Source organism: Protopterus annectens, chromosome 1.part0 (assembly GCF_019279795.1).
Source record: "Protopterus annectens isolate FY-2018-M chromosome 1.part0, PAN1.0, whole genome shotgun sequence".
In the NCBI taxonomy this organism is placed as follows: domain Eukaryota; kingdom Metazoa; phylum Chordata; order Ceratodontiformes; family Protopteridae; genus Protopterus; species Protopterus annectens.
This window is the reverse complement of record NC_056725.1, coordinates 618,748,530-618,771,454: the sequence shown is the minus strand read 5'-3', so window position 1 is coordinate 618,771,454 and position 22,925 is coordinate 618,748,530. Positions and strand designations below refer to the sequence as shown.

At 44.9% G+C, this 22,925-nt stretch overlaps 1 protein-coding gene across 3 annotated transcripts in view; it reads right to left on the bottom strand.

Moving 5' to 3' along the window:
* The window catches only part of UBR2 (ubiquitin protein ligase E3 component n-recognin 2), a 5,196,118-nt gene that overhangs the window by 3,469,461 nt on the left and 1,703,732 nt on the right, over window positions 1-22,925 (bottom strand). For all 3 annotated transcript variants that reach the window (XM_044061864.1, XM_044061881.1, XM_044061872.1), the window contains exon 14: window positions 9,819-9,947. In XM_044061864.1, the coding sequence (XP_043917799.1) occupies window positions 9,819-9,947 (129 nt within the window). The remainder of the gene's footprint in view (window positions 1-9,818; window positions 9,948-22,925) is intronic.

Here is a 22,925-nt window from a genome sequence, read left to right as displayed (position 1 = left end):
CAACAATGTCTAGTACAGGGGGGATAGCTAAAGGCCTGTGTTGGGGCAGGAGTAAGAAATCCCTAAGCCTCTTCTTTTTGGAATCAAGAGTAATCCTGGCTTTCCCAGCAAAAATGCTCCCTACGAGTATGCAAGGTTTCACCAAAAGAGAAATCCTCTGGGGGGGGAGCAGAGGAAATAGAGTCCTCTACCTATGAGGATTCTGATGCAGAGAAGGATAAATCCTGGTCATCAGAGGAAACAGAAATTTCAGAATCCTGATCATAAGTATCATAAGCAAATTCAGTCCTAGGTCTCTTAGAGGAGGAAGGTAGGCTTCTCCTGATTAAAGTAACAACGTCTTCAGCCATTCTTACCATTTATTTTTTTAGGCATAGAGGCCTGACCATGCGGTCTGGGCATCAGTTTTCTAGGCATGGTTTGAGTTTTAGGCCTTGAAGAAGAAGATGGTGTCAGTTTAATATGAAAGTCAGTAGGCCTGAATACACCCTCAGAAGCTGGTGCCTGCACAGCAACTCCGGACCCCATCCAAGGTAGAGACACCTGCATGTTCCACAGTTGAAACATCTCGCGGCATACCGGACTCCGAAGGGGTCTCAGTAGAGGCCTGCGAATCTGACATAGCAGGTATCAGGGGCTGCGAAAGCACCTCACTGAGTACGGGCGAACTGGTGACTAGCTTAGGAGAAGCGTCGTCGGCAGCTTTGGACCTAGGTGGCCTGTCTCTGTCTTTACCTTTGCGTTTTTTTTGGAATGTTGGTAGTTGGGTGGCTTACCGAAGACATATCTGGATAATTGAACAGAGTACCAAAATATTTAGAATCATAAATATACCGACGACAAATAGGTCGTTGTTTAAATAAGGCACAAATCCGTGGTCAGGGCCTAGGCAAGGAATACAGTATTAAGGAAAATCTTTATGAGGTATTTGCTTTCCACAAAAAATACAAATTATTGACTTTTACTGACATCGGTTTAAAGCAAGAAAAAGTTTCCCCAACAGGGATACTTAAGCTTTAGCTGAAGACTTCAGTTCTGAAACTCAAAAATGTAAATTTCCAGAGTCGGCCGACTGGCACTTGCAAACTGCTTCTGCTTCGTGCATCGCACGGCAAGAAAGACTGATGTAATGGTGTCGGCTGCATGCTTTATACCCCTGACTACCTGACATCATGGAAGATGAGACAGCAACCGACGCAGGACCCAAGACTTTGATAATCAGGCTGACTGCAACAGTGAAACACGAAGAACATCTGCATAACTGTCTTGTGCGCATAAAGTTTAGAGCCAAGACTGTCAGGGATGAAACAAGTACCAATTGGGGAAAGGAGGTGGATTACAGGCTTTGAAAGATGCTACTGTGGGATAGACAATGAGTAGAACTGAAATAGATACATTGAGATGAGGAGGGTAGTGGAGCTGTAACAAAAAAGGTATGCCAAACAGTAGAAAGAGGTAACGATGTGGATGTAAATGAATGTGTAGTTAAGTGGATGATGAAACTTTTTTATACAGTGCAAGAGAGAATTAAAATGAACAGGCTCCTACTGTGCAATTTTGAGCAAGTCACTTAACCAAGGCAGTGCTCCCATGTTATCTCCAAAAAGAGACATCTGTCCAGTGGGTGCTGACAAAAATATAACAGAAAAAAAATAATGGGAAGGAAGGGGATCTTGGGAGTAGAGAATATATGGCGAAGGGAGATGAATGCTTAAGTTTACAAATATTTAGGAGAGGTGGGTACAAGTACATCCTTGAGGTGGTGGAATGACTAAAGTATAATCAGGTGAAAGGGATGATATGAACGTGTAAAAGGGAGGATGGATAGGAAGAAGTGCAGAGGACTCAAAGTTAAGGAAAGCTTCAAGAGAATGGCACAAGTCATTAGTACAGGGGTGACATGGAGAGAGACAGAATGACTCATCAGAAATGAGTTGTTATTAAGAAATGTAAAAACTGGCTTAAGGGTGGCAAGGGAAGGGATGAATGGGGGAGATGAATGCAAGAAGTACTTATGAGATGTGCCAAAGGAGTTAAGAGTGACAGAACTGGTGAATGACAAGTGGAGGAAGTTGGTAAACAGGTAATATAAAAAGAAGTTATGTACCTACCATAACGTTCCACGTTAGTTGCCCTTCATCTAGCCTTCCTTCTTGCTGGATGTGTTCCGTGCTGATCCTCGGCTCCGACTCGGCCACTTACTATAGCTCGAGATCTCTTTACTGGCTTGAAGCTACCCCTTACCCCAGAATGCCCAGCGTCAGCTACCTAGATCTCATTTGAGATAGCTCACACTTGACAATTATAGAAGATAATCCATTAATAAACCTGGATATACAGTTAATTGTCATGGTTTGGTTGAGAAGCAACTAATAACAAAACAAATTAGCCAGTGAAACCATTGAGAAACTCCTCTCAATCCTCGAGGAAGGGGGAAGGAGGGAGGGACACAAGAAGGAAGGCGAGATGAAGGACAACTAACATGGAACATTATGGTAGGTACATAACTTCTTTATGTTAAGTTGTCCAATCTCGCCTTCGTTCTTGCTGGATGGGACAGCGTTCCTAGCACCTCAATCCTGGATGGCTCATTGGAACAGACTCTTCAGAACCGTGGAACCAAAGGAAGCTCTGCCCCGGGAGACCAGATCTACTTTGTAAAGAGAAATGAATGTATGAGGATCTGCCCAAGTAGCTGCTGCATAAATTGAATCTATGGGCAATCTAGATTGAAATGTTACCGAAGTAGCTACTGACCTGGTTGAATGACCTTTGGGTTTTGTTGGAAGATCTTTTTGTCACAAGTGGTAGGTATGGACGATGGTGTCTGATAACAATTTTGACAATGTTACTTTAGAAATTGGAAGGCCTTGTTTGTTGTTAGCAAATAAGTGAGAGGCTGGCGTAATGGTTAAGGTGCTTACCTTACAAGCACAAGTTGCAGGGTTTGATTCTCACATGGGGTAATTGGCTAGGCTGAAAATGGCCCACAAGGGCAGTTAGCCTAGTACTAACCTATGAACCTATAACAAGAAAGGAACAACTGATCTGATTTTCTCATTTCTTTAGTTCTATGGAGATAGAAACGCAGTTGTCTATGCACATCCAACTGGTGTAATTTGTATTCTGCCTTGTTGGAATGATTAGGGAAAAAAAAAACAGGGAGTTCAATGGACTGATTCAAATTGTGGTCCGAACAAACTTTAGGTTGAAAAGATGGATTAGTTCTCAGAGAAACCCTGTCTTTGTGAAAAACTAGGAATGGAGGGCAAACACATTGTGCATGAAGTTCTGAAACACGTCTGGCAGAAGTAAAAGCAACTAAGAAAAGCGTTTTCTAAGAGAGAAACTTCAAGGAACATGATGCTGCTGGTTCAAAGTGTGGCAGTATCAAGGAGGCAAGAAACAAATCGAGATCCCAAGGTGGAAATGGCTCTTTCACTGGGAGTCTAAGTAGGGATGTACCTCTAATGAAGGCCTTACAGAGTTTGTGAGACATTATGCTGGAGTTAGAAACTCAGACACGAAAATTCGAAATGGCAGCTAGTTGTACTCTGATGGTAGCAGCAGCTGCACCAGATTGAAACACTTCTGCTAGGAAATCCAAAATCTCGTGTACAGGAGATGTAAAAGGATCTAAATTCCTGGAATCTGCCCAGTAAGAGAATCTTTTCCATTTGCTAGCATAGACTTTCCTTGTATTTGCCTTATGGGAGGAAACAATAATCTCACGCACTGCTGGGGAAATATTGGAGAGCCTGGCTAGTATTGGAAGTGGAGTAACCAAGCTGTGAGCTTGAGGGATTGGATGGATTGGTGTGGCCCGCCTGACTGATGAATCAAGTGGTTCAAGAGGTACTGGGTCCAGAATCCAAGGCTGAGCTAGAAGGTGGGGGTGCAGGAAGGGAAACCACATCTGTTGAGACCAATAGGGGGCAATGAAGATCATTTTGCATCCCAATGATTTTGCATTCTGAATGACTTTTGGAATCTGAATGACTTTTGGAATTATAAGAAAAGGGGGAAATGCATAAAGGAGTCTCTGAGGCCAATCGTGGACTAGAGCGTCCCTGGGTGTCTGACCCGGAGGAGGAACATGGGAGAAATAGCTGCTGCATTTGTTGTTGAGTGGAGAGGAAAAGAGATCACAGCAAGGCTGGCTCCATTTGCGGAAAATAAAATCCACAATTTCCTGTTTCAGAGACCACTGGGGAGGCATGAGGATAGCCCTGCTGAGCCTGTCCACTATTATACTGGATGTCCCAGGGATATGTGTTGCTATCAGAAAACGTTGGGAGGAAATCGCCCATTGCCACAGTCTGAGGGCCTTTTGACACAAGGGGTAAGAAATGGTTCCACCCTGTTTGCTGATGTACCAAACCACTGGCATATTGTCCATCTGTATTGAAATAGTCCCAGCAGGGAAAGAGTCTTGAAGAGCCTGCAATGCTAGGAGTACTGCTCTCATCTCCAGGACACTGATGTGCAAGTGGTACTCATGAGGTTGCGAAGTGCCTTGGACTGTCTTCCCTAGATAATGCCCCCCCAACCCTATCAGGGACGCACAGTGGTCAGTGTGGCAACCGGATGAGGTACCATGAAAGGTCTGCCCTGAGAAACTAGTGGGGCGACCATCCACCAGGAAAGGTGTCTTTTATAATTCCATAATTAGCATCATGTGAGACGTGGGTAATCCCTGGAAGGGCCACTGTGTGAAAAGAAGCCACTGAAGGATTCTCATGTAAAAGCGTGCTAAGGGGACTAGAGGAATGGTTGCAGCCATGGACCCTAGAGCTTGAAAAATATATCGGACTTGAATTCTTTTGCTCCTCAGAAGAAGTGACACTTGTTTTCGAATAATGGAAATTCTTTTCTGAGGCAATTTTACAATCATTTTTTTGTGTGTTTAGTTCTGCTCCTATGTATGTAATAGATTGACAGGACAAAAAGGCAGATTTTTCAAAGTTTATTGAGATGCCTAATTGAGCACAGGATGTGATGGTGTAATCTCCTGCTTCTTAAGTTGTTGCCTGGTGGTAGCAGTGAGGAGCCAGTTGTCCAGATAAGGAAACACCTGGAATCCTTGACTTCTCAGTTGAGCCGTGACTACTGCCATGAATTTGAACATCCGGGGGGCTATGGTGAGACAAAAGGGCAGAGCTTTGAAATGGTAATGACTGGCCCTTAGCCGCAAGCGTAGAAATCTCCTAGACCGTCTATCCATTTTTCTATGATAGTACGCATCCTGAAGATCTATGGAGCACATCCAATTGTCCTGACCCAGAAAGGGGAGAATGGACTGCAGTGTTACCATCCGGAACTTTTCTTTTTGTACAGACTTGTTTAACCTGCTAAGACCCAGAACTGGTCTCCAGTCCCCTGTCTTTTTGGGCAAAAAAAAGAATCTTGAGTAAGTTATGGATCCTACTTGGTCTGCGGGGACTTCTTGGATGGCTCTTTTTTCTAGTAGCCTTGAAACTTCTGTGACTGCCTGATCCCACAGAATGGGTGGAACATCTGGGATGGATTTTTTTGAAACAAAAGGAAGTTGATGAAAGGGAATCTTGTAACCTCCAGATATAATGGCTAGTACCCATTTGTCTTACGTAATATTTTGCCAGGTGGTTGGGTACAATGAAAGCCTTCCCCCAACTGCCTCCAGGGTTGAGCAGTCAGGCATCCCTTCAGGGATGTTGATAGGGTTTGGAAGACAACGTTTCTCTGTCACTCATTTTGCGGACCCCCTCTACCATGAGGGTGGCGTCTGCCATTGTTATTATTTCTCCCTCTGCCCCTGGGGGAAAATTTACCACGTGCATCAGGCAAGAGTCCCTGGGATTTTCGAAACCATATCTTTCCACCCTTCTGACCTTTTGGGTATGGTCTGGTAGGAGTGGAAAAACAGACTCCGACATCAGAGAGCATCTTGCCTTCCTGCTGGCACCTGGTAAGCATGTCTTCCACCTGAGGCCCAAAGAGAGAGGAACCATCAAAAGGGGTATTGGTGAAGGATGCTCTGAAAGGTTCCGCAAACTGACACAGCCGCAGCCAAGAATGTCTCCTAACAGCTACTCCTGTTCCCACAGCTCTACTCATTCCATCGGCTGTGTATGAAATAAGCCTCATGGAGGAGTTGACTATTGAATTAAGAGTCGCAAGCTGGGTAGCTACTTTGGCTGAAACTCCCTCAGCTATAGGATCTTGTAGGGTATCTCCAAGCTCTTTTAGGAGATCTCTCTGAAGCCTAGTAAAATGGGAAAGATAATTCAGGGACCTAAGGGAGAAGGTCGCTGATGAAAATATTCACTTCCCATATCTGTCCATTGTATGAGAGTCTTTATTCAGTGGATGGATAGATAAGGAGGTTTCAGCTAACTCTCTCTTTTTGGCTGCTGCTACCACCATGACATCAAATGGGACACCTTTAGATAAAAACTGTTTGTCTTGGGGAGCTGTTATGAATTTATTGGGTCTCCTCATGACAGGTTCCATGGAATCTGGAGCTAACCAAGCCTTTTGAGACACTACAGACATGAGTGGAATAAAAGGGGGAGACACCCAGGAGGTGGAAGGTCAGGAACCAAATGTGTCCAGATATACAGACTCATCCTCGGAGGGGGCTAGGGAAGTCCAGCTACGCCTCTGCCTGAGAATCTCAAGGATGTCCGAAAAGAAAACATCTTCAGAGGCGGACCTTGGGGTCCCCTCCGATTCATCCAGGTCTGTATCTGAGATGACAGACTCAAGGGAGTCTAGGTGCTTCCTCTTCCACTTTTTCTTCCGGGGAGCATGCTCAAAATGCTCTGGGGAGGCTTCAGAAGAGGAGGGTTCACCCAATGGGGTGTCCTGGGGCATAGGTTCCCTACGCTTTGGGGCTGGAGGAGGAGCAGAGGTTGTCACAGGCACCGAAGGGGACGGAGCCAATGGAGCAGATAGTGGAGCAGATAGTGGAGCCGTCTGTGGGGACAGCACTCTCCGCATGACCTTGAAGGCATCATGGTCTCGACACAAGGAGGGCTCCAGCTCTTAAGAGACAGGAATATCACCCTGCGGCAAGGGCGACGGCTCCTAGGCCGATGTGGGAGCTGAGCTCAACTGAGCCGATGCTCCGAGAGGGAGAGCGGGTTCAGACAAGGGTCCGATGCCACTTCCCCCTTAGGAGCAGACAAGAGAGCTTTGGCACCCAGATACCTCGATGGGAGGAAGAATTGAGGTAATTGGAGCCAACATCAGAGCAGATGAGGATGTCATCGGAGCCAAAGGAACCACTATCCATGTACTCCATGTACTCCGGCTCCGAGCTAAGTACAGTCAGAGGAGGAAACGAAATTGAAGTGGATGGAGCCGAAGCCTGTTGAAGTGGGCTTGGAAGCATTTTAGCAAGGGCCTGTGACTTAAGCAACCTACTGACCCCTCTCTCCACATCCTGATCCGATAACCTCGAGGATCGAGAGGAGTGGGAAGATGAGCGATGACTGGACTTGCTTTGGAGCAATGGTGATTGTGGCACAGAGCGAATCGGCTCCAAAGAAGGAGACCTAGCTCTTTTGTGGCTCCGAGACAGCTCTGAAGTAAAAGTTGGAGCCGACGGTGGGGTAATCTTGTTGGTGCCAGCTGTCACTAACACACTTGGTAAGTCAAGATCACAGGTTAGTTCTGAACATGGAGCTAATGGGCTTGCCTGGTTTCAAAGGTTTCATTGGCTAAGATGCTTTAGCCGGAGAATCCTGTTTTAGTAATCCACGGAGGATAAGCTTCTTTTTCCGCTCCTACAGGACCCTAGGACTAAAGGCATGACAAATAGCACAAGAGTCCTGCAGGTGCAGAGCCCCCAAGCAATAAACATAACTAGTGTGCCCATCTGTCAGAGATATCTTCTGACAGCATGAGTCACACTTTTTGAACACTGAGGTTTTAACTTCCTTGGCCATACTAAGAAAAATAGAAGTACCACCACACAAACAGACACACTACAATAATAAAAATTATATTATAAAAACCTTAAAAGGAGAGCCTCTAACTTGAATGGCTGTCCTTACGGGGGGGGGGCCCTCTCTAACTTAAATGTGTTCAGGTAACTAAACAGAAGGCCTAACGACTAAGGGGCGATGGCTAACACAGCACAAAAACACAGCAAAGGAAGAGATAAGGGGTTTAGGACTAAACAACTTACAAACTACTATAAAACAGAGTAGAAAATACTACTTTTCAAGTAAATTACTGAATTTTAAGAAGAGAAAAAAAGTTACACTAAGCCTGTGCCAATACTGACGCAACCTCGCAGCTGAAGTGGCAAACGAGATCTGGGTAAGCTGGCGCTGGGCATTCTGGGAAAAGGGATAGCCTCGTGCCAATATAGAGCTCTCGAGCTATAGTAAGTGGCAAGTCTGAGCCGAGGATTGGCTCCAAACCCATCCAGCAAGAACGGTTAAAGACAGAAGATATACTACAACATGACAAGTGTGAAATGTGGAGGCAGAAGACAGCAAGTGACATCCACTTGTGGTGGAAGTGTGAGGGGGAAGGAAGCTTATAGGGGAATGTGAAAAAGCTGGAAGAGGTATGTGGGATGCTTTTACAGAGAACCTGAAAAGCAACAGTTGTCTGGAGTAGAGCAACATCAAATTTGGATGGTGGTGTGAGGGTGAAGCTGGGGATTGCTAGAGAATGGAAACTAGAGAAGGTGGGGATGACTGTTGGTGCGAGAGCTGACATGATTTATGTGTTGGGTATAAAATGCAAAAAACAGAGACGACATTATAAGATTATGAGCAAGTGAACAGGACACATAGCCAAGTACTAGGCTAGCTGCCCTTGTGAGCCATTTTAAATTTAGTCAAGTTCCCTCCATGAGAATCAAACTCTGAACCTCTGTTTGTGAGGTAAACACATCAACCATTATGCCAATCGCCAACTACAACAGAGACCGTGTTCAAGATCTGAACCCAGGACCTCTCATACCCAAAGTGAGAATATCCCTTGACTAAGGAGCCACATGAAAAGTGTGGGGGGGGGGGGGTGGGCTGCAAGAACAGCATAAGCAGTAGTGAAATGCACGAAATGATAGATGGAGAAGGAGAGAAGTGAGGAAAGGGTAAGACATCCTGTCAGCTTAGGTGACAGGAAGGGAAGTGTAGAAAAGGGTATAGGGTATGTTAGGGTGATAATGGAATACTAAGCATATAAGAATATTAGTACAAAATAAAACTACTGCGAATTGTATGCAATGTTATATTATAACCAACATTTATTGTAATCCTATTTCTGTTGTGGGTACAGACCCATTTCTAATAAAGTTTTAAGTACAATATAACAGCTAAAGACATAAAACAAAGTTATTCTGGGCATAAGAAACAAAAAGATGTGGGTTAAGCATAACCTGGCCCTGACAGTCCTTGCGTACCACCAAACTCAATCAAAATCCATAAGACTGCAGAAAGTACAGCTATTTCAGAGAACATGGCCTGTATACAAAACTAATGGGACATAAGGCAAGAGTACTCACCTTGTCAGACCAAGAACATTCTACTCATGCCTCAGATTTAGCCACTTCAGTACTTCAAGCAACAAATTACAGTCCCTGCTTTTAAAGGTCTCAAAAAAATTTGCATTTTGTTTCATTTACATTATTTTCACATACACTGTAAGGAGAACACGGCGAAAGGGAGATAACAAAGGTGGTAATCTTCAGACTTAAAAGCTCTAATGTATCCATTACCTCATAAACCCAAACCAGTATGGCAAGACACTACAGCAAAAACAAAATTAGACAACAGAGATCAACATACAATGTATTGCATGCATTTATCTGCCCTTACATCTGAAGCACACCATTCCTGTATCATTGAAATCACATGAGTTAATTTCATTTGTAAGGTGAAAGCTGCTTCCCACTCCGGCTCCATTTCAATATGTTGACCTACTTGACGAGTTACTGGATCCATGCCCTAAGAGGAAAAAAATTGAAAAGAATGAGATGCAAGACTGTATAAACCGAAAACTTACAACTACACAACACTGCATTCAGTTAACACCTCACATACTCACAGGCTCTTACAGTTTCAGTGTGTGGTCAAGACTGTGACACCATAAGTGTACAACGAAACTTCATGAATGAAAAATAATATGCAGTTTAAATAGCATTTGATACTGCTACAAGTCTCCCCTGACAGCTCCCTTGAAACCGCTTCAAGATTCTGCAAGCAACTGGCTCAGTCTCTTAAAGGAATGAAGTCCAAATGACAATCCTGACAACAAAGAAGCGACTAGTGGTCTGAATGCAGGAGAATCCCACTGAGCTGGGAGAAGAATGAAGGAAAACTGCCCTTTTATCTCCCTGTGGGTGACAAGGAGAGGGACGTGCTTGACAGTATGCACTTTGTTAGCAGCTTCCTGGTGGAGACCAGGAAACAAAGTAAGTATCTTGCTTCTAGGCAGGCACAGTCATCATCACCCAAGATATCTAAAAACAGTCTGCATTATGCCATTGGAAGCCCAGATCTAAAATGCTAGCTAGCATCCCCATGGTGAAATGAAGACCTTAAAGAATAACTAATGATCGCTACCTGGAAGACATGCACACCATGAAATGTGCTCTCCACTAGGAGTGTCATGGAAGGAAGGGCACAAACGGATGGGCAGACAATGTTGAAGCAGGACTGCACAGAAAATAAAAACTTCCCAATCAATCTAACAGCTGAAAAAGAAAGTACAGTTGTATTAGGACCATATCACAAATAGATAAAAGAATACACTCACTGCTGCTTCCATGGTATTTGGGATTCCTGCTTGAGGGGACTAGACTAACCTCTACAGCTCAACCTTCCCCCTCTTGACTTCAACAGACTCCTTCCCACATGGACACTGCTGGCATAACAGAGATCAGCTGACCCAAACTTCTACACTTTCTTCCCTTTTCAGAACCAGGAAACTTCTGCAGAAGCACTAAACCAAAAGTGGACCAAGGATGCTTATCCTCAGGGAACAGTAACGAGTCTATAAAGCTGAAATCGTCCTCCCCAAAGTCTAAAGAAGTCCAGAGAAAGAAGGGTGCTTGGAAAGAAGTACAGAGGGAAGGTGGAAGGCAAGGTAAACAGAAAACTCACCCTACTCACAGGATGACAAAAAGGGAAGTTGGGATGGAGGAATTAAAACTATGCAAGTACAATGGAAAACCTACAACTATGGTAAATATCTAAACTGAGCTAACCAATGTACACTGTATTATTCACTGCTGCAGTCATTAGATCTGGGAAAATTCCAAGAGCTCAAGGACCACAGGGCAGCAGGCCCTGAGAAAATTGTGAACAGAGATGATTAAGGACAGCCATGGTATACCATGAACTGCTCCCTAGCTGTAAAGACTAGGCTGTAGTGCCTGAACATGTTAAGGACTGACGACAGCTGTTTCTAAAATGGACTGAGTGTTTACATCTCTAAGTAAGATTTTGGCAGTTGCATTGACTCTGGAGGAATGGGCCTTGATATGGATAGGAACAGCTCTGACATGAAAGGTGCAACAAAAACAGACTTCCTGGGCTAGCCACATAGATGGTCAGCTTGCTCACAGGCTTCCACTCCCTGTCCTGTGCAAATGACGTAAACAACTGGCCTGTCAGTTTTCTCTTTTCTAAATAAAACCTTTGTTACCTATGTGCATTCCAAGGAAAAAAGAATATTTTTTTCCCCTCATTCTAGGGATTTAAAAAGAAAGAACGAACACTGAATGGCCTGGTTTAGGGGACAGTTCTGTTACTGCTTTAGCCAAGAAGGTAGAACTGCTTCACAGAGCAACTTGACACTAATTGCAAAAAATTAAAAATGATTCTTTTGCACAAGAGAGCTGTAATTTCAATTTCTTCCCTCTAGCAGAAGTTGTTCTTCTTTCGGCTTTTCCCAGTTAGGGGTCACCACAGCAGAACTCTCGTCTGCTAATGATTGGCAATAGATTTTTTTACGGGTGCCGAGGTGCCAGCTCGATGCCCAACCTTCAGCGAAGGCACGCCCATGCTACGCATGTCTTTCACCACTCGACCATGGGGAGGACATGCAGACTCCACACAGAAGGCACTCCAGCCGAGAATCGAACGGGAGAACCTCTTGCTGTGAGGCAACAACTAACAGCCACTAACAAGGCAGGCAGCCTTTTAAGAAAGTTACCTGAAAGATTAGGAAGCAGCTGGTTCAAAGTGTCAGTGTGAGCTTTTTTAAGACACAGCTGATGTCCTAAAGTAGACTGCTGCCTTATTTTTTCCCCTGCAGGACCTCACCCTATGGCTCTTCTTCAAGACTCAAATGGCCCATTCATTCCAGGGACTAGGAAAGTACAGTTGTGTACACTTACCATAAATGTAGATGTTCGAGTATATTCACTGTTGCAGTCATCACACTTGAGTTATCTGCCTGCAGGTAACCCTCAGTCGGCCTGAATACCAGAGACTTAGCATTTCTGCGTCGGATGCTGTCGCTCCAGGACTGACGTCAGGGGTATAAAAACAGGAAGCCAATGCCATTACATCAGTTTTCCTTACCCCAAATGTCAGGAACCCCCCAAATAGGGAGCTAAGTTATGGTGGGGAAAGCACCACCAGTAAAAAGTAAATCCAATACCCCAAAATGGGTTAGTAATAGCCATAGATAGGAGAGAGAGAGAGAAAACCAGGGGCTGGAGGGAGGGAAACCAAGACTGCATCAGTGAATACACTCGAACATCTACATTTATGGTAAGTGTACACAACTGTACTATGTTCTTAGTGTTTCACTGTTGCAGTCATCACACTTGAGTGGATTCCCAAAGCTGAAGAAGGGTGGAAGCAGTCAAGAAGAGTTAGGGCTGGCTAGTATGCCTTGTAGGACTGCTGTAGCAAATCCTGCCCAGGATTTGGAAAAGATAGGCAGGTGGTAATGCTTAGTGAAGGTGTGTACAGAAGGCCAGGTAGCAGCCTCCAGGATATCCCTGGTAGGGACTCCCCTGAGAAATGTTGTAGAGGTAGATGTTGCCCTACTGGAATGTGTTCTGACCACCTGAAGGGTTGGTTTCCCATGGTGCTTGTAGCAGCAATGGATGCAGTGTACTATCCATTTGGAAATTGTTTGTTTTGAAAGGGCCTTGTCCTCTGTCTCTGTTGCAAAGCTTACTAGTAACTGGTCAGATTTTCTTAAGGGCTTAGTCCTATCAAGGTAGAATCTGAGCTGTCTGAGCACGTCCAAGAGGCAGAGAGGGCAGTGTTGTGTTCTCTCCTTTAGACTGAATCCATGAGCAGAACCTTTTCCACTTAGCACAGGATTTTCTTGTACTGGGTCTTCAGGCTTCAAGAATGATGTCCAGCACCTGTTTGCTTAAGGTTGTTGGGGGAGAATTCAAGGAATAAGCCAGGCTGCAAGGTTTAGGGTTTGCAGTTGTGGATGCAGAATCTGCCCCTCCTGTTGAGAGAGGAGGGTTGGATTCTGGTGTAGGTGCCAGGGTGGCACCAATGTCAGGCTGCACAGAAGTGGGTACCAGTGCTGATGTGGCCAGTCCGGGGCAATCAGAATTGTCCTTGGTCTGTCCTGCTTTATCCTGAGCAATACTCTTGAAAGGAGGGACAGAGGGGGAAAGGCATAGAATGAGAAATGTACCCACTGAAAAGACAGGGCATCGATCTTCCAGGCCCTGCTGTGAGGATTCCTGGTGCAAAATTTGCTGAGCTGGTGGTTGTAGGGGGAAGACAAAGAGATCCACCTCTGGGGTCCCCCATTTCTGAACCAGAAGGTTGAAGGTGCTGTGCTCCAACTGCCACTCATGTGGGTCCAGAAGATTTCTGCTTAAGTTGTCTTCCAATGTTTTGTTTGCCTGGCAGGAATTGACTTTGCAGATGGACTTGAATGTCCAAGGCCGTGTTCCAGAGGACCATCGCTAGACTGCAGAATGGGTAGGAATAGGTCCCCCCCCTGCTTGTTGATGTACCACTTAACTGTGGTGTTGTCTGTTTTTATTAGCAGTTGTCCCAGAAAGATTAGGGATATGAAAGCTGTCAGGGCATTCTGTACAGCTAGCATCTCTTTTTGGTTGATGTGCAAATTAATTTGACTTGGGCTCCAGTGGCCCTAAATACATTTTCCCTCCAGGTGTGCCCCCCAGGCATAGTCTGATGCATCTGTGGTTAAGGTCTGGGTGGCTTGGGGTTGAGTAAATGACAGTCCTTTGTTGTGGTTGCATCCTTCTGCCCACCAAAGGAACTCTGTCCTTAGAGTATGATAGGAATGACTGTTTCCAGGTCCTGAAAATGATGTCACCAAAGACTTTTTAAGTACCATTGGAGTTTCTTCATATGCAGTCTTGTATATGGAATCAGCAGTACACACAGGCCATGAACCCTAGGGCTTGCAGTATTTTTCTTGCAGATAGCTGGTTCGGGTGGCCATTTGTTTGAAGTAGTCTGTCAGATAGACTTGTTTTTCTGAGGTGAGGAATGCCATCTGGGAAACTGTGTCCAAGCATGCTCCCAGGAATACAATCTTTGACTGGGTACCAGTTTTGATTTCTTTTCATTGATGGTGCACCCCAAGGAAGTGAGAAGGCTTTTCACAAATGTCAGGTGCTGCAGCAGGAATTCCTGACTGTCCACATCAATCAGGCAGTCATCCAAGTACAGGTAAATTTGGATATTTCTCTGCCTGCAGCATGCAATGGCTGGAGCCAGGCATTTTGTGAATACTCTGGGTGCAGTAGATAAGCCAAAGGGAAGTGCAGAGAACTAATAATGCACAGACCCTGCCCTGAAAAGTACAGTTGTGTACACTTACCATAAATGTAGATGTTCGAGTGTATTCACTGTTGCAGTCATTACATTTGGGTAATCCTGCTGGCAGGTTGCCCTCAGTCGGCCTGAATTCCAAAGTCTTGGGTCCTGCGCCAGCTGCTGTCGCCCCTTCCCTGACGTCAGGTCATCAAGGGTATAAAAGAAGCAGCAGACGCCATTTCTTCAGTTTTTCTTGCCCCAGATGCCAGGTGCCCCCTGAAAGGGTAGCCAACATTTATATATATATATATATATATATATATATATATATATATATATATATAAAAATGCATGCACCAATATAAACTTTACCTTCATCTACAAGCAAATACACCACATAGGTTGTATAAATCAGAGAAGGAAAGATAAGTTCCATCAAAAAAAGGGGGGCGGCGGGTGGGTAACCTGGACTGCAACAGTGAATACACTCGAACATCTACATTTATGGTAAGTGTACACAACTGTACTATGTTCTTCGTGTTTCACTGTTGCAGTCATTACATTTGGGTACAGTCCCAAAGCTATGGTTGGGAGGTTGGAGCAAAACAGCATTAGGAGCGGCTATGAGGCCCTGCAGAACTGCAGTGGCAAAGCCTGCCCTGGATTTAGAGTAAAGTGGAATATGATAGTGCTTTGTAAAGGTGTGCACTGAACTCCAAGTAGTAGCCTCTAAAATGTCTTTGGTTGGTACTCCCCTGAGAAAGGCTGCTGAAGTGGCTGCAGCTGTGGTTGAATGTAGCCTAATGCCCTTGGGTACTGGCTTGCCATGGTGAGAATATCCAAAACGAATGCAGTGGCCTATCCACTTTGAAATAGTCTGCTTTGAGACAGCCTTTCCTTGTGATCCTGCAGTATATACCACTAGTAATTGCTGTGTCCTCCTGAAAACTTTGGTTCTGTCCAAATAGAATCTAAGCTCTCTGTGTATGTCCAATGAATGCAGAATTCTCTCCCCCTTGTTCTGTGGGTTTGGATAAAAAGTTGTCAGATGAATAGTTTGGTTAAGAGCCACACTGGACCCCACCTTCGGCATAAATGTTGGGTTTGTCCTCAGAGAAACCCTGTCTTGATAAAACATGATAAAAGGTTTCAGTCATGAGTGCCTGTAGCTCTGAAACTTGTCTTGCAGAAGTTATTGCTAGGAGCAGAGCTGTTTTCCAAGATAAAAACTTTATATCAGCAGTAGCAGCTGGCTCAAAAGGAGGCAGGGTGAGTTTTTCCAAGACATAGTTGAGGTTCCATGCAGGTATTGGTGATCTCCTTGGTGGCCTTAAATTTTTCGCTCCTCTGAGTTACTGCTTTAATAAAGGATGAAAAAAAGATTGGTGGCTCTGTATTATAATGAGTCGAAATGGCAGAGGCATGAATTTTAATGGATAAAAAAAGATAAGCCTTTGTTCAGCATCTCAGTTAAGTATTGTAAAATCTGAGGAATATTTGGTACAGCTGTATCAGTTCCTTGTGCCTCGTTCCAAGCACACAATCTTTTCCATTTTCCAGCATAAGATCTTCTAGTACTAGGCCTTCTGGCTTCCAAAATGACATCCATCACAGCTTTACTGAGAGGTGTGTTTTGTATGATTACATTATCTGCCATGCTGCCAGGTTTAAAGTCCTGAGTTGGCTGTGCAGGCTCTGATTGTTTTGCTGGGATAGTAGATGGGGTGTTTGAGGTACAGTCCAAGCTGGGCATTGAGACAAGCTCCTTAGGACTGGATACCAGTACTGGCGAGGCCAGTATGGGGCAATCAGTATCATCTTTGGCTTCTCCTGTCTGACTTTTAGGAGTACCTTGGGGAGGAGAGGCAGTGGAGGAAAGGCATATACTGATAGGTTTTTCCAGCTGAAAGATAGGGCGTCCACTTTCCATGCTTGTCTGTGATAAGTCCTTGTGCAGAATCTTTTTAGTTGGCAGCTGTGCAGGGAGGCAAATAGATCTATGTCCGGGCATCCCCATTTCCTTGTTGTCATGCTGAAGACTTGTGGATCCAGCTGCCACTCGTGGGTATCCATGAGGTTTCTGCTTAGTTCGTCTGCCAGAGTATTTATCTTTCCTGGCAGGAACTGTGCCTGCAGATGTACTTGTTAAATCAATGCTGTGTCCCACAAAGTCATGGCTAGTCTGCAAAGGGGATAAGAATGTGTGCCCCCCTGCTTGTTTATATACCACATGACCATGGTGTTGTCTGTCTTTATCAGTAGTTGTCCCAGATGAAGTAGGTTCTTGAAGACTGTCAGGGCACTTTGAACAGCTAGCATCTCTTTTTGATTGATATGTAGATGCATTTGGTTTCAGGACCATGTGCCCTGAATGCATCTTCCTGTCATGTGGGCCCCCCCCCCAGACATAATCTGATGCATCCGTTGTTGGTGTCTGCCAGACTGGGGGTAATGTGAATGGCTGTCCCTTGTTCTGGTGACAAGCCTTCGCCCACAATCGAAACTCCTGTTGCAGGCAGGGAATGAGAGTAATCATTGTTTCCAGGCTATGGCAGTGCCGAGTCCAAACACTTTTTAGGTACCACTGAAGTTTCCTCATATGCAGTCTTGCATATGGAATTAGTAGGATGCGGGATGCCATGAAGCCCAAAGCCTGCAGAATTTTTCTTGCAGATAACTGGGCCTTTGTTGCCAACATTTTGAAATAGGTAGTCAGTTGCCTTTGTTTGTCTGGTGTGAGATCAGCCATCTGGGCAGTTGTATTTAAGCTTGCACCCAGGAATATTATCTCTTGAGAGGGTACTAGTATTGATTTCTTTTCGTTGACTGTGTACCCTAGGCACGTTAGACGTCTTTTCACAAATGCCAGATGCTGTAGAAGAATGTCCTTGTTCTCTGCTTGAATTAGACAGTCATCCAAATAAGGATATATTTGTATTCCTCTGTCAGCAGAATACAATTACTGGTGCCAGGCACTTTGTAAAGACCCTGGGTGCAGTAGATAAGCCAAAGGACAGTGCAGAGAATTGGTAATGCATTGAGCCAGCCTTAAATCTGAGGTATCTTCTGCATGACTGTCTGACTGTGACATGCAGGTATGCCTCTTTTAGGTCTAAAGTCACAAGCCAAGCGTTTTTGCCCAGCATGGACAGAAGCTACTGCAAAGTCAACATTTTGAATTTTGGAATATCCAGGAATGTGTTCAGAATAGATAGGTCCAGTATTGGTCTCCAGACCTTGTCATTTCTGGGTACCAGGAACAGTCTTGAGTAAAATCCTTGTCCCTGCTCTGGTACTTGTCGAATGGCCCCCATGTCCATGAGGGATGAGACTTGTTTTTGTGCCTCTGCCCATTGATTTTTTGGCAGATCTAGGCAGCAGTTTGCCTTTGGCAGGGTATGGAAATGGAACTTGTAGCCTTGTGACACGATATTTAGAACCCACTTGTCTTGGGTTATAATGTACCAATTTTGAATAAAAAAGTGCTAATTTCCCCCCTAAGGGTGCTGCCAGGAGATAAGTGCTTGGTGCAAGCAGGGGGAAGTCATTGGGACTGTTTCCTGTACGATTGTGATTTGTCTTCTCCAACTTTGGAGGTAGAAGCACCCCGATGCTTTGACCTGTATGAACCTTGTGCCTGGGATCTGCCTCTAGGGCATCTGGATCTGCCCCTTTGAGGTCTGTCTGAGACAGGAAAGGACTAATTCTTTGCAGGCCAGTGTCTACTAAACCTAGGTGGCTGTACTTGTAAAAAATCTTTTGACAGTTTGCATAGATTTAGCTTTGTCCTCCATTTTCTTTAACACCTCTTCCACCTTAACACCAAACAAATTATCATGTTGTAAAGGTGCATCTAATAATTTAACTTTGACATGATCAGGCAGATTTTGTTCCTTTAACCAAGCATGCCTCCTAATTACAGAACCTGCAACTGCGGCCTTGCAGGAGGCCTCCAAAGAATCAAAACCACAATGCAAAGTATGCTTTCCAAGCTGCATGCAATAAATGCTGCATTTCCTTGTTTTCTGCACATTCAGAGTTAAACTTTTTCTGTTTAAGCAATGCCATGACATGTTGCTGATATTTGAGCATATGAAACTGACAGTTTAAGGCCCTTATAGCCAAGGTAGCAGATGTGTAAATCTTTTTCCCTATCTATTCAGTGCCCTAGAATCTCTGTCAGTGGGGGTACGGTTTTTTGCTGCGGAAGTACTAACTCCTTTGGGACCCTGTGAAATAGTTTCTGGGTCTGCAGAAGGGTTTTTAAAAAGGAATTTATGAGAGTCAGGAACCCTGTAATATCTGTCAGGCTTAACAGGAGCTGGAGGTAAGGAGTCAAGGGTAAGACTAGACTCCGAAAACACATCATCTACAACGTCTAACACAGGTGGAATGGCTAGAGGCCTGTGTTGAGGTAGTAAAAGGAAATTCCTGAGCCTCTTTATAGATTGTGAAAAATCTTGGCTCTCCCAGTGGAAATGCTCCCTCATGGTATGCACGGTTTCCCCAAAAGAATAGTCCACTGGAGGAGAAGCTGAATGTATAGATTCTTCAGCATCAGAATCCTCGTAGGGGGGAAGAGAATATTCATGATCAGAAGAAATAGAAACCTGATCTGAAGATTCATAGTCAGTCTCTTGCCTAGGCCGCTTATCAGGAGGGGGATGGGAACCCCTGATCAAGGTAATCAAGTCTTCGGCCATTTTGAGCATCTGTTTTTTGAGCATAGAGGCCTGTCCACATGGCTCTTGAGTTGGTTTCTTTGCTTTAGAAGGTGCTTTAGTCTTTGCCTTTGAAGCTGAAGTCGGTTTAATGTAAAGATGTTTAGGTCTGAAAACACCCTCAGAAGCTGGTGCCTGCTCAGCGTCTCTGGACCCATCTCAGGGAATAGTATCTGAGGCTCCAATACCTTGAGTTTCCAGCGGCATAGATGACTCTACGTGGGAGTCGGTAGCGGCCTGTGACTCTAAAGTAGCAGGCGTCAGGGGCTGCAAAAGCGCCTCACTGAGAACCGGTGAACAGACGACTGGCTTAGGGGAAGCTTCGTCGTCTGTTCTGGACCTCGGTTGTTTATCTCTCTTCTTCTTTGCATTTTTTGTGAACTCCGGTAATCAGATGGCTATCCAATGAAATTTATGGATAATTAAACCGGCGTCCAAAATAGTTTAAAGCAAAATCATACCGATGCTTAATAGTGCGTTGGTTAACTCTAGCACAAAACCGACAACCAGAAACGTTGTGATCAGGGCCTAGGCAAGGAATACAGTAAGAATGAAAGTCCTTATGAGGTATTTGCTTTCCACAAGAAATACAATTATTTACTTTTTCTGACATCGGTCTGGAGCAAGAAAAAAGTTTCCCCAATGGGGTTCTTAGCTTTATTGAAGACTTCGGATCTGAGATTCGAACACGAAAATCTCAGGAGTCGGCCGACCAGCACTTGCGAACTGCTTCTGCTTCGGGCACCCCATGGCAAGAAAGACTGAAGAAAATGGCGTTGGCTGCTTCTTTTATACCCCTGATGACCTGACATCAGGGAAGGGGCGACAGCAGCCGATGCAGGACCCAAGACTTTGGAATTCAGGCTGACTGAGGGCAACCTGCCAGCAGGATTACCCAAATGTAATGACTGCAACAGTGAAACATGAACATCGTAGATACTTTCTGCATGATTCCCTTATGGGGATATGAAGATAGGCTTCTTTTAAGTCTAGGGTGACTAACCAGGCATCCTTGACTAGCATAGGAAGAAGCTGTTGCAGGATAAGTATTTTGAATTTTGGTACCACCAGGAAAGTACTGAGAATGGAAAGATCCAGGATTGGGTGCCAAGAGCCCTCTTTCCTGGGTACTAGGAAGAGTTGGGAGTAGAATCCTTGACCCCTCTGTTATACTGGAACCAGCTGAATAGCTATGGTATTGAGTAGGGAAAGTAATTGGGTTTGAGCCTCTGCTCGCTGGTTTGGAGGAAGGTCTGGAAACCAGCTTGGGGTTGGCAGTGAATGGAAATAAAATGTGTACCCCTGGGATACAATGTTGAGGACCCATTGGTCCTGAGTGATGGACATCCAGTTTTTTGTATGAAGGACAAGTTTTCCTCCTAGGGGCACAAGCAATTAGGCAGTGCTGGGGAGAAGAGTAAAGTAGTCATTGTGAGCTTTTTCTATAAGGAGATGGCTTACCACTCCCTGCTTTAAGGGTGGGGGCAATCCATTGCTTAGATCTCTGCATATCCTGAGGCTGTAGTCTGGGTGGTCTGTTTCCCCTGGGTCTGGTTTGAGAAGGCCTGGAGGGGGCTGTAAAGGACCAGTGTTTGGAAGGGCAATGCCTACTGAATCTAGGGGGTTCCACTTGTAAGAATTCTTTAACAGACTGCATAGACTTAGATTTTTCTTCCATCTTTTTAAGAACCTCTTCTGCTTTGGTGCCAAACAAACAGTCCTTATTCAAAGGAGTGTCCTTATTCAAAGGAGTGTCTAGTAACTTTGATTTGACATGGTATGGCAAGATCAGCTCCATCAGCCAAGCATGTCTTCTCAGTACAGAGCCAGTGACAGCTGCCCAGCAAGATGCTTCTAGGGCATCAAAGCCACACTGCAAAGTATGTTTGCTGACTTGGCTTGCAGAGTGTGTAAGCTCCTGCAATTCTGCATTTTCTGCACGGTCTGTAAAGGTAGCCATTTTTTGTTTAATAAGTTCCATAATACGTTGCTGGTACTTCAGCATGTGAAACTGACAATTCAATGCCCTAATAGCAAGAGTTGCAGAGGTATATACCTTCTTACCCCATCTGTCCAAAGCTCTGGAATCCCTGTCCGAAGGGGTGGGATTCTTGGCTGTAGTAGCCTTGATACCTTTAGGCCCCTGGGAAATGATCTCTGGGTAAGCAGTAGGATTCTTGAAAATAAATTTGTGAGTATCAGGTACTCTAATACCTGTCTGGTTTCCTAGGGGCAGCAGGTAAAGTGTCAGGAGTAAGACTGGATTCCATAAAAACATCATCCACAACATCCAGGACAGGGGGTATTACTAAGGGCCTGTGTTGAGGTAACTCTAGAAATTCTCTGAGTCTCTTTTGGGACTGAGGATAGTCTAGGCATTCCCAGTGGAAATGCTCTCGTAAGGTATGCAAGGTTTCACCAAAAGAAAAATCCTCTGGAGGGGAGGCAGAGGGAATGGATTCCTCTGCATCTGAATCCTCATAAGAAGATAAGGGCATGTCTTCATAATCAGAAATTTCACAGTCATCTGACTCCTGGTCTGCAGAAGCTGAAGGGGACTGGTCTCTTAGCAGAGGAAGGCCGACTTCCTCTAATCAGCGTAATAAGGTCTTCAGCCATTCTAAGCATTTGTTTTTGTGGCATGGGAGCAGGTGCATGCACTTTGGTCGTCGGTTTTCTAGGCATACTGCATACTCTGGGCCCAAGAAACACGGTAGTTTTGGTTAAAAAAAGAAGTCATCGGTTTGAGTCGAATATCAGTTGAGCGAATAACTGCCTCAGAAGCCGGTGCCTGCTCAGCAGCTCTGGACCCATCCAAGGTAGAGACATCCGCAGGTTCCATAGATGAAGAGTCTCGCAGCATACCGGAGTCTGAATGGGTCTCAGTAGAGGCCTGCAAATCCATTGAAGTAGCATCAGGGGCTGCGAAAGCACCTTACTGAGTACCAGCAGACTGGCGACTAGCTTAACGGAAGCATTGTCGGCAGTTTTGGACCTAAGCGGTCTGTCTCTGTCTTTATCTTTACCGTTTTTCAAAATATCGGTAGTTAGATGGCTTACCGAAGTCATTTCAGAATATGGAGATCGAGAGTGAAAGAATTTAGCGACAAAGAGAGCCCGACGACGAATGGTTCGGGCGTTAAATAAGGCACAAAACCAACAGTGAGGGATGTCATGGTCTGGGCTTAAACAGGTGACGCAGTAAGAATGAAAAACTCTATGAGGTATTTGCTTTCCACAGGCAAAACAATTGTTAACTTTTTCTGACATCGGTTAGAGCAAGAAAAAAGGTTCCCCAACGGGGTACTTAGCTTTAGAAGACTTCAGGATTATTAAATTCGTAAACGAAAATTCAGGTAGCGGCTGACTGGCACTTGCGAACTGCTTCTGCTTCGGGCTCCTTGGCAAGAAAGACTGATGTAATGGCATCGGCTGCCTGTTTTTATACCCCTGATGACCTGATGTCAGTCCTGGAGCAACAGCA